The sequence below is a fragment of the Hemiscyllium ocellatum genome, chromosome 6, assembly GCF_020745735.1.
Source record: "Hemiscyllium ocellatum isolate sHemOce1 chromosome 6, sHemOce1.pat.X.cur, whole genome shotgun sequence".
Classification (NCBI taxonomy): domain Eukaryota; kingdom Metazoa; phylum Chordata; class Chondrichthyes; order Orectolobiformes; family Hemiscylliidae; genus Hemiscyllium; species Hemiscyllium ocellatum.
In genome coordinates this window covers 12,250,319-12,263,410 of record NC_083406.1, presented here as the reverse complement: position 1 = coordinate 12,263,410, position 13,092 = coordinate 12,250,319, and the positions used below count along the sequence as shown (strand labels likewise).

The following is a 13,092-nucleotide window of genomic DNA, read 5'->3' as shown; positions in this document are numbered from 1 at the left end:
ACCTGAACTACAAATCTTCTCAAAAATTGCTATTCCTTTGTGTCTTGCAAATTCATTGTTTTTACCTTGTTACAATTGCATGCATGAATCGAACATCACTCTTGGTGAAAATGTTTCAGAACTAGGTTCTCCTAATTGAGATGGAAGGTCAGTGACCTGATGCTGTCAGGGCTCCTGAGTGTTGTTACTTCTTTTCTGTTCTAACTGCAAACCTTGGCAGATGAGTTAAAGCCAATAAGTCATTACTGCAGCATTAATAGTGCTTGTTGTATTCAATGCACATGAGGCATCTGATGAGGATGCCGAGCATTCAATTTGTATGTGAGAATCCTCTGTACTGGCAACATTATAAGATTAACTCACACCTCAAGCTAACTCACATTAGGTGGAGAACGTTAAAAATCACACAACACCAGGTTACAATCCAACAGGTTTAATTGGAAGCACATTAGCTTTCGGAGCGATGCTCCTTCATCAGATGGTAGTGGAGGGCTCAATCCTAACACACAGAATTTATAGCAAATTTTTGCTACAAATTCTGTGTATTAGGATTGAGCCCTCCGCTCCACCTGATGAAGGAGCATTGTTCCGAAAGCTAGTGTGCTTCCAATTAAACCTGTTGGACTATAGCCTGGTGTTGTGTGATTTTTAACTTTGTACACCCCAATAGCGGCATCTCCAAATCATTAGGTGGAGAGTGCCACTTATGAAGGTGGAGTGCAGTAGATCGATCTTCCATTTGTACTCTTAGACTCAGAGTCTCTTGAGTCACCCATGAGCACTGAACTCTACTGTCACCTCTGTCCAGGTTGCCTTTATCAGTCAGGATGGCAGCCTGTCACCATTTTTCAGAAACAACACATCCCTTCTCTCTCAGACAGTCTGCAGAAGAACATGCGAGGAGTTGTCACTGAAGCCTGGAGCCATTTTGGGTCTGGTCATCAACATCCCTAGCAATAATTGGAGTTGATGAGCGAAGCTTGAGTGATGCTCCTATATTGCAGAGAGTGAAGTGCTGTCCAGGTGACATCTAGAAATGGTACTTGGATGTCGAAGCCTAGCAGCACTCAGTACATCTTGCCCATCGGATTTAATGCTCTATTCACACATGCATTTGTAACGAGGTAAGAAAACTAATTTTCAAGAAACAAAACAATCTGTCCCTGAGTAAAAGTAACATCTGACATTTTGAGACTAGTAGTCTAAAAAAACACAATTCTGATTATACTTTTCTTTAAAATGTTAGTTATTGGCACACACTAGAATTAAGAGAGGATTAGATGTCATTCCAGACAAGAAAATTAAAGGCTGCAATCTTCATTTATATGCAAGCTTGAAGATCCAAACCCCCGAATGTGGCTTCAGTTTAATTGTGACATTTTCAGGCAATTACACTTGGGAAACATTTTCAAGAAGGGAAAAAAGCTTTGCTTGATTCAACAGGAAATGGTACATGACTCAAATGTTTACCAAAGGTAGCTTTGACACAGAATAGAGTGAACGTTGTTTCATTTATTAATTTAGTAGATCTAATTAGCGTGAGAGAGGATCGTTTACCAAGAGCAAGTTCACCACCTGCAAATATCAGAAAGTGTACCTGAAAAAAGAAGTCCAGAACAGAGTTGTGGTTGCCAGGAGAGTTCACTGTTTCCATGGTGACACCTCCTTTCATATATTCCACTTGCTGCTGTTGAAAGAGTGTCTCGTGTATATACTGATGGATCTTCTCATTTGTCATGTTGATACAAAGCTGAGGGACAAAAGCACTCATTTCAATTTTTGTTCTATCACAGATTGATGTTTGTACCAATAATAGTAAATTAATGCTGATATTTACTGATCACTCTTCCCAAATAGGAACGCTTTCTCTAGCTTTTTGAAATGTGTACATTTCTAATTTTCATGCTTTGACTTTCTGTTCCTGGTATAGAGAGCTTGCTGAGAATGAGAATATCATGGAATTGGCTATAACCTAACCTGATTTCTTCAATGCTTCATCCTTTTTTGATACTAGCCTGGGACAATCTGGATAAAGAACTGTTTTGTCACAAGGTACAGTTTAAAGTGAAGTTATTATATGAACCAATTATATAATGTTGCAGTTTTCCCTTATGTTATCAGTTTTACTGGTGTCTAAAAATCTCCATTGAAAGGTGTACCAGTTGGTTATAATTTAATGTTTCTGAGCTAAGACCCTAATTGTGATGCCTCATTTGCTGATTAAAGTTAGCACACATCAACTCTCAAAATACTTTAAATTTTTGATAAACTTCAATGAATAATAGGAGAGACAAATTCTTAAGCAAACTTCTAGAGGCAAATGTTGAATGAATTCGGAGATGGTTAATGCCATTGTCAAAAATAGCTACGTCTTTCTAGAGTAAAAATACAATGAATTGATTAAAAACATTGACACAATTAAATCAATAGGAGGTGGAAACCTCATGGTCTGTGATCCAAGAAGGATTGGAGAACAATGTCATCACTGATAGAAGGATATGTTATTTAATAGAAATTATATTAAAACATTATAATTTCCTGAAAAATGGAATTCCAAAGTATATGAGGATCTACCAATAGTAGGGAAATGACCTTCATATATTTTCCTGTAATCAAAGGCAACATGTCATTTGTTCTAATAGCCCAAATGAAATCTTGCTCACTGTAACTCACTGGGGCTGTGGTCAGTTTGAGTGATGAAAATTTGAATTGGAAATTTCATGCCTGATCAGATGCATTTCTGTCAGTGAAGCTGCAAACCAGTGGAACCCAGCTTCCTGATGAAATGCTGTCTGCAAGTGCTGTTCCTTCTTGGCAGCACCAGCTTTGGAAATGACCCTGATCATGCTTTCAGTGTATCAACTATTGCAAGTTGAATCATTGAGGAGGAACCAAGTCTAGTTACTCTCCGTCACCAGTCCAGAACTGAATGTTAACTTTGCTCCAGATTCCAAACTGACAGAGGTATAAGGGGCGAAGGTGAGGACTGCAGATGCTGGAGATTAGAGCCAAGAGTGTGGTGCTGGAAAAGCACAGCAGGTCAGGCAGCATCCGAGGATTAGGAGAATCGACGTTTTGGCCATAAGCCCTTCATCAGGAAGGCTTTCTGTAATGTAGATTTTCCTGCTCTTCGGATGCTGCTCGACCTGCTGTGCTTTTCCAGCACCACACTCTTGACATAGTTACAGATGGAGTCAAAGTCAGTGAAGCCACAACATCAAATATTTTGGCTACATTTGAAAAGTTCATCTGTTTCCCTGGTTGTCAAATCCTCCTGTTGCCCAAAGAGAATCAGAACTATTGAAACTCTTCACAAACAGCATCCATCTCTTTCAACTCTCCTTTTGCATCTCACTGCTATCAGCAAAGCTAAACAGCTTATGAGATCCTTTGTGCCTAAGATTGAGGTAACCCATTCAATGGCCTCAATAATTTTCTTCACCTCAGTTCCTGCCCCTTCCAACAGCAGACTGTAGTCTGGTGCCCCTATTTGCTCATTCAACTGTGTTCTGACACAAATGTTGACCGTTCAACTCTCTTTTCAAAACCCATTCTGTACTCAATTTCAGAAATCTCCCATTCCAATTTTTGAAGTGGCCTGGAATAACTTTGTGTCCTTAGAACTGGGAGAGGGGAAGCAAACACAACCATTGTGCCAGTGTTTTTACCATGATATGTCCTAGCCTAGAGCCCAAACATATTCAATCCTTTGAGTAAATTGTCTCATTGTCAGAATCAGTGAATCACAAACCCATTTGGAGAGAACTGATTTCGCACATGTTGAAGCTGCCTCATGCTATTCGTGCCCAGATCCGCTCCCTTTGTGAGCATTCAGGAGAAGGAGGGGGTGGTGTGGCGGGTTGTTGAGGGGTGGGAGATTTGGTGAGAACAAAGGTGGGAGAAAGAGTGTGAGTCAAAGAATGAGTGAGACTGCAAGCCCAGAGGGCTGGCACTGGGAGAAAGTGTGAGAGGGAATGGATGAGGTCATTAGCCCAAAGTGTTGACAGTGAAGATGGTGGGTCAGGAAGCAGGTAAGGCTGCCGGCTTGGAGTGTGACCTGGGAGAGGACCAGTCATGTAAATCAGACAAATCATCAGCAATCGGGTCTTGTGGCCCTACTTAGGTTGATTAGGATGATCTCCTGTCTGGAGGGATTGTCTTTTGGGTAAAGGCTAAACAGGCTGGGGCTATATTCACTATAGTTTCGAAGGATGAAAGGTGATTTCATTCAAACATATGGGATTCTTAAGGAACTTGATAGGGTAAATGCTGAGAGAACATTTCCCCTCATGGATGAACCTAGGACAGTTGGACATTGTCTCAGAATAAAGCACTGCTAATTTATGGCCCACCCAGGGGCGGTGTGTTCGCTGCTCTTCCTTGGCATCGAAGCTGTGCAAAATTCTTTGAAGAGGTGACAAGTAGGTTAGATCAGGGAAACCCAGTGGATGTGGTCTATCTAGACTTCCAAAAGGCCTTTGATAAGGTGCCATATGGGAGGCTGCTGAGCAAGGTGAGGGCCCATGATGTTTGAGGTGATCTACTGCTATGGATTGAGGATTGGCTGTCTGACAGAATGCAGAGAGTTGGGATAAAAGGTTTGTTTTCGGAATGGTAGCCGGTGACAAGCGGTGTCCTGCAGGGTTCAGTGTTGGGGCTGCAGCTGTTCATGTTATATATTAATGATCAGGATGAAGGGACTGGGGGGCATTCTAGCGAAGTTTGCCAATGATACAAAGTTAGGTGGACAGGCAGGTAGTACTGAGGAAGTGGGGAGGCTGCGGAAGGATCTAGACAGTTTGGGAGGGTGGTCCAGGAAATGGCTGATGGAATTTAAGGGCGGCACGATGGCACAGTGGTTAGCACTGCTGCCTCACAGCGCCAGAGACCCGGGCTCAATTCCCGCCTCAGGAGACAGACTGTGTGGAGTTTGCACGTTCTCCCCGTGTCTGCGTGGGTTTCCTCCGGGTGCTCCGGTTTCCTCCCACAGTCCAAAGATGTGCAGGGTAGGTGAATTGGCCATGCTAAATTGCCCACAGTGTTAGGTAATAGGTAAAATGTAGGGGTATGGGTGCGTTGCGCTTCGACGGGTCGGTGTGGACTTGTTTCCACACTGTAAGTAATCTAATCTACTCTAATCAGTAATCTAATCTAATCTAATGTGAGCAAATGTGAGGTCTTGCATTTTGGAAAAAAGAATACAAGTATGGACTACTTTCTAAAAGGTGAGAAAATTCGTAAAGCCAAAGTACAAAGGGATCTGGGTGTTCTAGTTGAGGATTCTCTAAAAGTTAACATGCAGGTTGAGTCCGTGATTAAGAAAGGGAATGCAATGTTGTCATTTACCTCCAGAGGGTTAGAATATAAAAGCACCGGAGTTCTACTGAGACTTTATAAAGCTCTGGTTAGACCCATTTGGAGAACTGTGTCCAGTTTTGGTCCCCACGCCTTAGGACATACTGGCACTGGAGCGTGTCCAGCGGAGATTCACACGGATGATCCCTGGAATGGTAGGGCTAACATATAAGGAACGGCTGAGGATCCTGGGATTGCATTCACTGGAGTTTAGAAGATTAAGGGGAGATCTAATAGAAACTTACAAGATAATTCATGGCTTGGAAAGGGTGGATGGTAAGAAATTGTTTCCATTACGCGAGGAGACTAGGAATTTGTGTTCAATTATTACATCTGGAATTAAAAACAGTCTGGTTCACTAATGCTGTCTAGGGAAGGAAATCTACCATCCTTATCTGGTCAAGCTGACATGTGACTCCAGACCCACAGCAGCATGGTTTAATCTGAGCTCCCTTCTGAATTGGCCTAGCAAGACTCTATGTTCAAGGACTATTAGGGATAGACAACAAATGATAATCTTTCCACAGATACCCATATCCATGAAAGAATAAAGGAACATGTACCTGTTACCATTTAACCACATTATTTGCTACATCCTCAAAATACTTCAATAGGTTAGTCAATTATGATTTATTTTTCATAAAATCACATTGACTCCACTTGATTGTATTATATATCTGGGCGGCACAGTGGCACAGTGGTTAGCACTGCTGTCTCACAGCGTTTGAGACCCGGGTTCAATTCCCGACTCAGGCGACTGACTGTGTGGAGTTTGCACGTTCTCCCCGTGTCTGCGTGGGTTTCCTCCGGGTGCTCCGGTTTCCTCCCACAGTCCAAAGATGTGTGGGTCAGGTGAATTGGCCATGCTAAATTGCCCGTAGTGTTAGGTAAGGGGTAAATGTAGGGGTATGGGTGGGTGGCGGGTCGGTGTGGACTTGTTGGGCCGAAGGGCCTGTTTCCACACTGTAAGTAATCTAATATCTAAAATGTCCTGCAGCTACTTCCTCAATGATGTATTTGAGATTTTCACTGTGATAGATGCCCTGTATTTTTCTGCTTTAAGCCTCTATCCTTTTTTGAACAGTGGGTTCTATTTGCAGTTTTCCACACTGCTGAAACTCTTGTAGCATCTAGAGGGTTTTGGAAGATTACAATGTAATCAATTCCTTTAAGATTCTATTTTGCAGGCCATCAAATTAAGGAGATTTATCAGACTTTGGTCCAATCAAATTTCCTAGTATCCTTTGTTCTAATGGTTATGATTATTTTAAGTTTCTCCCTTCCTTTTTTTCTCTTGAATTTCCATTATCCTTGGATGCTAAATTTGTCTTCTATGAGTATGTTCAAAACATGTTCACCACATCATTGATTGAACAATCACAATAAAAGATGAGTTAAAGATTAGCAAATCTTTTACTCAGATATAGGATTCCTATCACTGGGGTTGTGATGAATCCTGTTCATGCTAACTAAAGAACTTGAATTCAATTAATTTTGAATAAACTTTACTTGTCATAAAAAGATCTCCCAGTTCTCTAGTTCTCTTTAGAGATTGAAATCTGCCAAACTTACCTGATCTGATCTGAAAATGATTCCAGGCCACAGCAATACACCTGACTCTTACTTGACCTCTGAAATAGCTTAGCAAAAAACTGAGCAATAAGAAATGTATACAAAAGAAAACCACAATGATAGCCCAACATTGAACAAGGCACTGGACACAGCAATGACACAACCAATCCATTATCGTCACAAAACCCTCTTCTTGAACGTCTAGTGACATGTACGATATTTAAGACAGCTGTCTCTCGAAGAGTGCCTGCATCGCCATAGATACAGAATCAAATCTCATGTGTCTATATCCTCTAAGGACACCACAGGGTCTAAAAAGTAACAGCCAGTGGCCCAAGTAAAACTACCGAGGCCTTTGTAGTGCTGCTCGTTGTCATACTACTCATATGAATTGTGCATCCACTCTGTTTAAATCTAAATTTATTTTCTTTTTTCTGGATATTTACTTTAATTAACTATGTCAATATGTAACCTAATATATAATTCAAACCCAAATTTGAATACTATGTCCACTCCATTACTGCTAAAGAATCATCAATTCCTTACTCACAATCAATGTGGAAAAGTACTGCACTCAGAAAAGGTCACTGGACCTAAAATATTAACTCTAATTTCTCTCCACAGATGCTGCCAGACCTGCTGAGCTTTTCCAGCAATTTCCATTTTTGTTCCTCCTCCAAATGGGTTATCCTTTATCCTTCACAAAATCATACTCATCCTAAACTTCTCAGTCCTCACTTTATCCTACAGTAATACTGCTCACATATTAACCTTGTGTGCAATCAGTTTCTCTTTCCCCACAGTATCGATCTTTGTCTGCTATTCTTTCTGTAGACTTGACCTGTCCAACCCTTACCTTGCAACTTTCCCCTTCTCTTTGTTCTGTCTCAGAACCACACTGCAGTTTAATGCAAAATATTTGTCATAGTCATAGTCAAAGAGATGTACAGCATGGAAACAGACCCTTCGGTCCAACTTGACAATGCTGACCAGATATCCCAACGTAATCTAGTCATTTGCCAGCACTTTGTCCAGAGCCCTCTAAATCTTTCCTATTCATATACCCATCCAGATGCCTTTTAAATGTTGTAATTGTACCAGCCTCCATTACTTCCTCTGGCAGCTCATTCCATACACAGACCACCATCTGCATGAAAAAGTTGCCTCTTAGATCCCATTTAAATATTTCCCATCTCACCCTAAACCTATGCTCTCCAGTTTTGGACTACCTCACCTTATGTCGATTATATCTTTACATGAAGCAAAATGCAACATTTTCAATAAAATTTAACTGACAATCTTCCAATCATGAAAATGGAATTAATATAATTTTCACAAAGTAGCTGTTTGACTGACAAGTAGGAATGGCATTAGGACTTACACATATTCCTAACCATCTAAATGTTAATTGAAGTAATTAGCCCCTTAACCACATACAGTAATGAATTTATGGTCACATTGCGTATTTGCAACCATTCTAGATTGCACTATAGGTGATTGTTATTTTGCTTGTTGGCTGGGATCAATCATGTTTGAAGTTTTTTTTCATATTAAATCAGAAGTCACATGACACCAGGTTAATTCCAAAAGGTTCATTTAAAATCACAGGCTTTTGGAGCGTTGCTCATTTGTTAAGTGAAATGACCTCACTTAATGAAGGAGCATCCTCCAAAAGCCTGTGATTTTAAGTAAACCTGTTGCACTATAACCTGGCATCATGTGACTTGTTCACCCCAGTCCAACAATGGCACCTCCATGTAATTTTCTTTGTATAGTAATAGAACTGGGGATGTCCAGCAGATGCAATGCTGAGTGTTCATTTAACAGCAATACCACTGGGAGCTGTGTGCACACTGTACTCACTATATACATAAGAGGTCCTACCTGTTCAAAGGCATTTTTCTGAAATTCTTCAAAGCCGAAGATGTCCAATATCCCAATTTCAAATGCTGAGCTGCTGCAAAAGGAAGACAGCAAAAGTGATACACAAGACCACGATCTGTTTATTGCAAATTAAATGGTGCCCATGTTGACAGGATTGTAATCTCATGAATTTGGCTCTGGTGACACTTTCAGCATAAATATATGTAGTAGGCTTCTGCCATGTTGGTACTGAAAAATCTGAGCCTTGTTTATACAGCTTAAAATAAAATGTGTTAAATAACCTTGCTGGATAACTAAAACCCATTACAGTTCCAGCTCCAGTGTGTTTTCACTGTAACAATGTAACACATTATTTTATCTGCCAGCACCCCATAAAAGAGACATATTTTCCCCTGCCCATTTAACAGTGGGGTAAGAGTCCTCCTTGGGTTTTGAGGACAGCCTAATTCTAATTGAATGGCTGTCTCAAGCAGTAATTAGCATAGACAGCTCGCCTGTGGGATTCAATACAATCAAGCTTAAGGAGTTGTTCAGAGCCAGAATGGCCAAGTTTTAATGCCAAGGATTTGCTTGTTGTTTTTGATGTCAAAACGAACTCCTCAGAGTGATCTAAAGTAGATTTCTTTTTGTTCTTGTCTTTTTTTTGTGTCATTCCGCATCATCTTTGCCCCATCTGACAGCCAGTGGCTGACTGACTAACTTGCTCTTTTATTTGATCAACATTTCTTTGTGGCTAAAGGCTAAAAGATGTTCATTTCAAGGCAATTAACGTCTGCCCATTGCCAACCACGTGGGCTTTGATCAACAATGAACTGATGCGACCTTGGGTAGCATTGGGAATGCTGTGGAATTGTGAGCACTAGTCTTATTTATCACAACTCTGAACATTGGAGTACAGTATCAGCAGTTGTTCAAAATGGACTCAGGGTTCTTGAATGATCATTAGGGCCCTCAGTACCAGCATCTTGAAGATTCAGAGAGGACTACATTGTAATGCCAGCTTTAATCTGTCCAAGTGTCTGCAAAGCTGCAGCAATATGTCTCCAGAAAATGCAATACCAATCTTGGTGGCTGATTCATTTTAGTGTCCTTTTGATTAGCTGCTGTTCCCGCCTGTCACAATGACACCAAGAAGAAAGACATCAAACTTTGCCTTCTTTCCAACCTGCATCCCCTTTCAAAAAAGCAGACACAGTGGGCTCCTTTGAATTGGTGAAACTGTGGCTGCTGCCTGGGAATTGTGTGCAAAACCATATGAGCCTGTGCTGCTGGCTAATGTTAAATCAAATGAATTAAAAAACCCTAGAGATTCACGTAGACCACAGTCATAAAGAAGCTGCCAAACCAAAAGGAAACCCCAATATGTAAAAATCATAGCATCTTCTTTTTCTTTCCTTGGTTTTCTCTTGGGAAAGTGATGAAGGTTTGGATGGATTGTTCTGCGATACCTGTGTATTGACTAAAATTAGCAATGTCTCCGGCGGATGTTCACAGGTCAGGTTACAGTAGAATGGGCAGGGTTGATTTTCCTGTGGACATGATGTCGAGGAAGAGGAGCAAAGACCTTGCAATGTAGATCTCTGCCCTGTTGCATTATTCAAACGTTACAGGTTTCTTTTTCATAAGTGTATCAAGAGAGCTTGTGTGGCTTTAACTACTCAAATATTGAGCAAATGAGGCACCATGAATGACATTCATAAGAGAGCTCTTTAGAAGGTCATGCTCCACACAAATCAACTGTGTCCCTACAAATGACAAAGGGTGAAATGTGGAATTTCTTGACTGGTTTCCCGCACAGCCTTGCACTCTTATCACTCTGACCAAACTAACCAGCCAGAAAGCTCCTCGTGGACACGGAAAATTAAAGTGACATGCACTGTTTAACATTCCGATGACTCTGATAAAATTCCTCATGAAAAGCAGCCAGTGAGAGTTGTAAAGGGAAGTTGAGATGTGAGCAGGGAACAACTGGAAAAAGAAAAGCAACTGATGGGAGGGGACGAATTGAAAGTTAGGGAATGTCCAAGTGGAGTATTTCAAAGATGAGTGCCCTTTTGGTCCAAGTGGACATTACAAGCCAGGTGAAAGTGAGATCTGCAGATGCTGGAGATCAGAGCTGAAAATGTGTTGCTGGAAAAGCGCAGCAGGTCAGGCAGCATCCAAGGAACAGGAGATTCGACGTTTCGGGCATAATCCCTACTTCAGGAATGATTCCTGAAGTAGGGATTATGCCCGAAACATTGAATCTCCTGTTCCTTGGATGCTGCCTGACCTGCTGCGCTTTTCCAGCAACACATTACAAGCCAGGTGAAAACCGATCAAAATTTCCCAGCTTCCTAAATGGGATAAAGGGGTTGAGGTGTTTTGGGAGGGAGGTGTACATATAGTCAAGTTGGCTTTGGGCCTTAATCATTAACATATACAAACAGACAAACCAGTGCCAGATGAAACTCATCAGAGTAACTTGACAAGTGCAGTAAAGCAGTACAAAAATGCTGTGTCATTATTTTGTCAGCTGGGTGGAAAGAGTTAAAAATGATGCACAAAGGAATTTGGGTAGTATGATAACAGGTCTCTAATTGAGATGGAAATTGCTGGAGAAACTCAGCAAGGCTTCTGTGGAGAGAAAGGAGAGTTAATATTTTTAAGTCAGTAACTCTTCTTCACTAGTGGACTTGAAACATTGACTCTGCTTTCTTTCCATAGATGCTGCCGGACTTGCTGAATTTCTCCAGAAATTCCTGTTTTTGATTCAGATTTCCAGCATCTGCAGTTGTTTGACTTATTTCGGTTCGAATAATGTTAGGACTTGCATATAATTATTGAAGTGAAGACTTTGCACTTTTAGTTTGAAAACCTTTCTGAACCTCTGGGAGGTGGGGTGGGGTGGAGTGGGGGGTGGGGGTGGGGGAAGGGGGGGGGAGGTGGTGTTCAAAGAGGTTTTTTGACAACTACAATGCAGACATCTCAGCTTGTACTACTTCTCCATAGCTGAGACCCTCCAGCAATATTGTAATTTATCAGGTACATGCGGTGCGATTTACAAGTTAAAAGCTGCAAATACTACCCAGGTAGTACTGCAGTAGAACACTGCTGTAATAGCTGCCATGTTATTCAGCACAATGTCATCCTCTGCTCTTCATCATGTCATGAAAATGTTAATGGTCTCTTAATTTATCACTCGTTGGAGATTGCTTATTTCCATGGGTTAGTTTATTTTCAACCAGTAAACCACACAAGTTATAAGGCAGGCATTTCATGATCCAACTGATTTCTGTAAGTGAAACTCTCAAACCCAAAACAGGATAATGTAGGAAGAGTTGCAACATTATATTCACATAGTTCTTACAGGCAAATTCTCCAACAACACCTGAAGAGATCCTTTGATTAGTTGAAGAGGTAGATTCCTATAGATCAGGGAAGCAGTTGTCATATAATCAGAGGAAACAGCCTTTGAAGCAAAATAGGTAAAGGTCAAGTCAGAGGGAATATTCTTCTATCTTGATTAAAGTAATAGAGATAACATTGACAAATGGTGAAAAACCTGCCATAACTATCCCCCGACTTCATTTGAAACTTGTAGGTGGAAAAGAGGGATCAGTGGGCATTGGATGGCAAACACAGGTTTTAGTGGTAAGCAGTGTAGGTCTTTGTCACTGAAAATGTTCACTTGTGGAATTGTTCCTAATGACAGTCCTTATAAGACTATTTATTTCAGAAGTTAAAAAGTGTGGTGTTGGAAAAATACAGCAGGCCAGGCAGCATCCGAGGAGCAGGAGAATCGACGTTTCGGGCATAAGCCTTTCTTCAGGAATTATGCCCTGAAGAAGGGCTTATGCCCGAAACATCGATTCTCCTGCTCCTCGGATGCTGCCTGGCAAGCTGTGTTTTTCCAGCACCACGCTTTTCAACTCTGGTCTTCGGCATTTGTAATCCTCACTTTCTCCCTGTTTATTTCAGAACTCCATATTGATTTTACCTTTGTAATTTGGTTCCAAATGTAAACTAATAAGTTAGTGAGTTATTGATCTTCCTGACTGAGGCGTCATGGAGAAATGTGCAACATGTTTAAGATTTTGGATTAGTGGTGCTGGAAGAGCACAGCAGTTCAGGCAGCATCCGAGGAGCAGCAAAATCGACGTTTCAGGCAAAAGCCCTTCATCAGGAAACTACCTAACATGTTTAAGATGCCTACATCAACATGGCTGAATTTGCTTCATGGACATCTGGCAAATCTGACAACTGGGCATGGAAGTCATCTGGCCGGAAGTAACAGCCGTC

At 41.2% G+C, this 13,092-nt stretch overlaps 1 protein-coding gene across 1 annotated transcript in view; it reads right to left on the bottom strand.

Moving 5' to 3' along the window:
* myo16 (myosin XVI) overlaps window positions 1–13,092 on the bottom strand; it is a 351,480-nt gene that overhangs the window by 138,251 nt on the left and 200,137 nt on the right. Inside the window, exons 20-21 of the mRNA XM_060826459.1 lie at window positions 8,812–8,884; window positions 1,598–1,750 (exon numbers count right to left, since the gene is read on the bottom strand). Of these exons, the coding sequence (XP_060682442.1) occupies window positions 1,598–1,750; window positions 8,812–8,884 (226 nt within the window). The remainder of the gene's footprint in view (window positions 1–1,597; window positions 1,751–8,811; window positions 8,885–13,092) is intronic.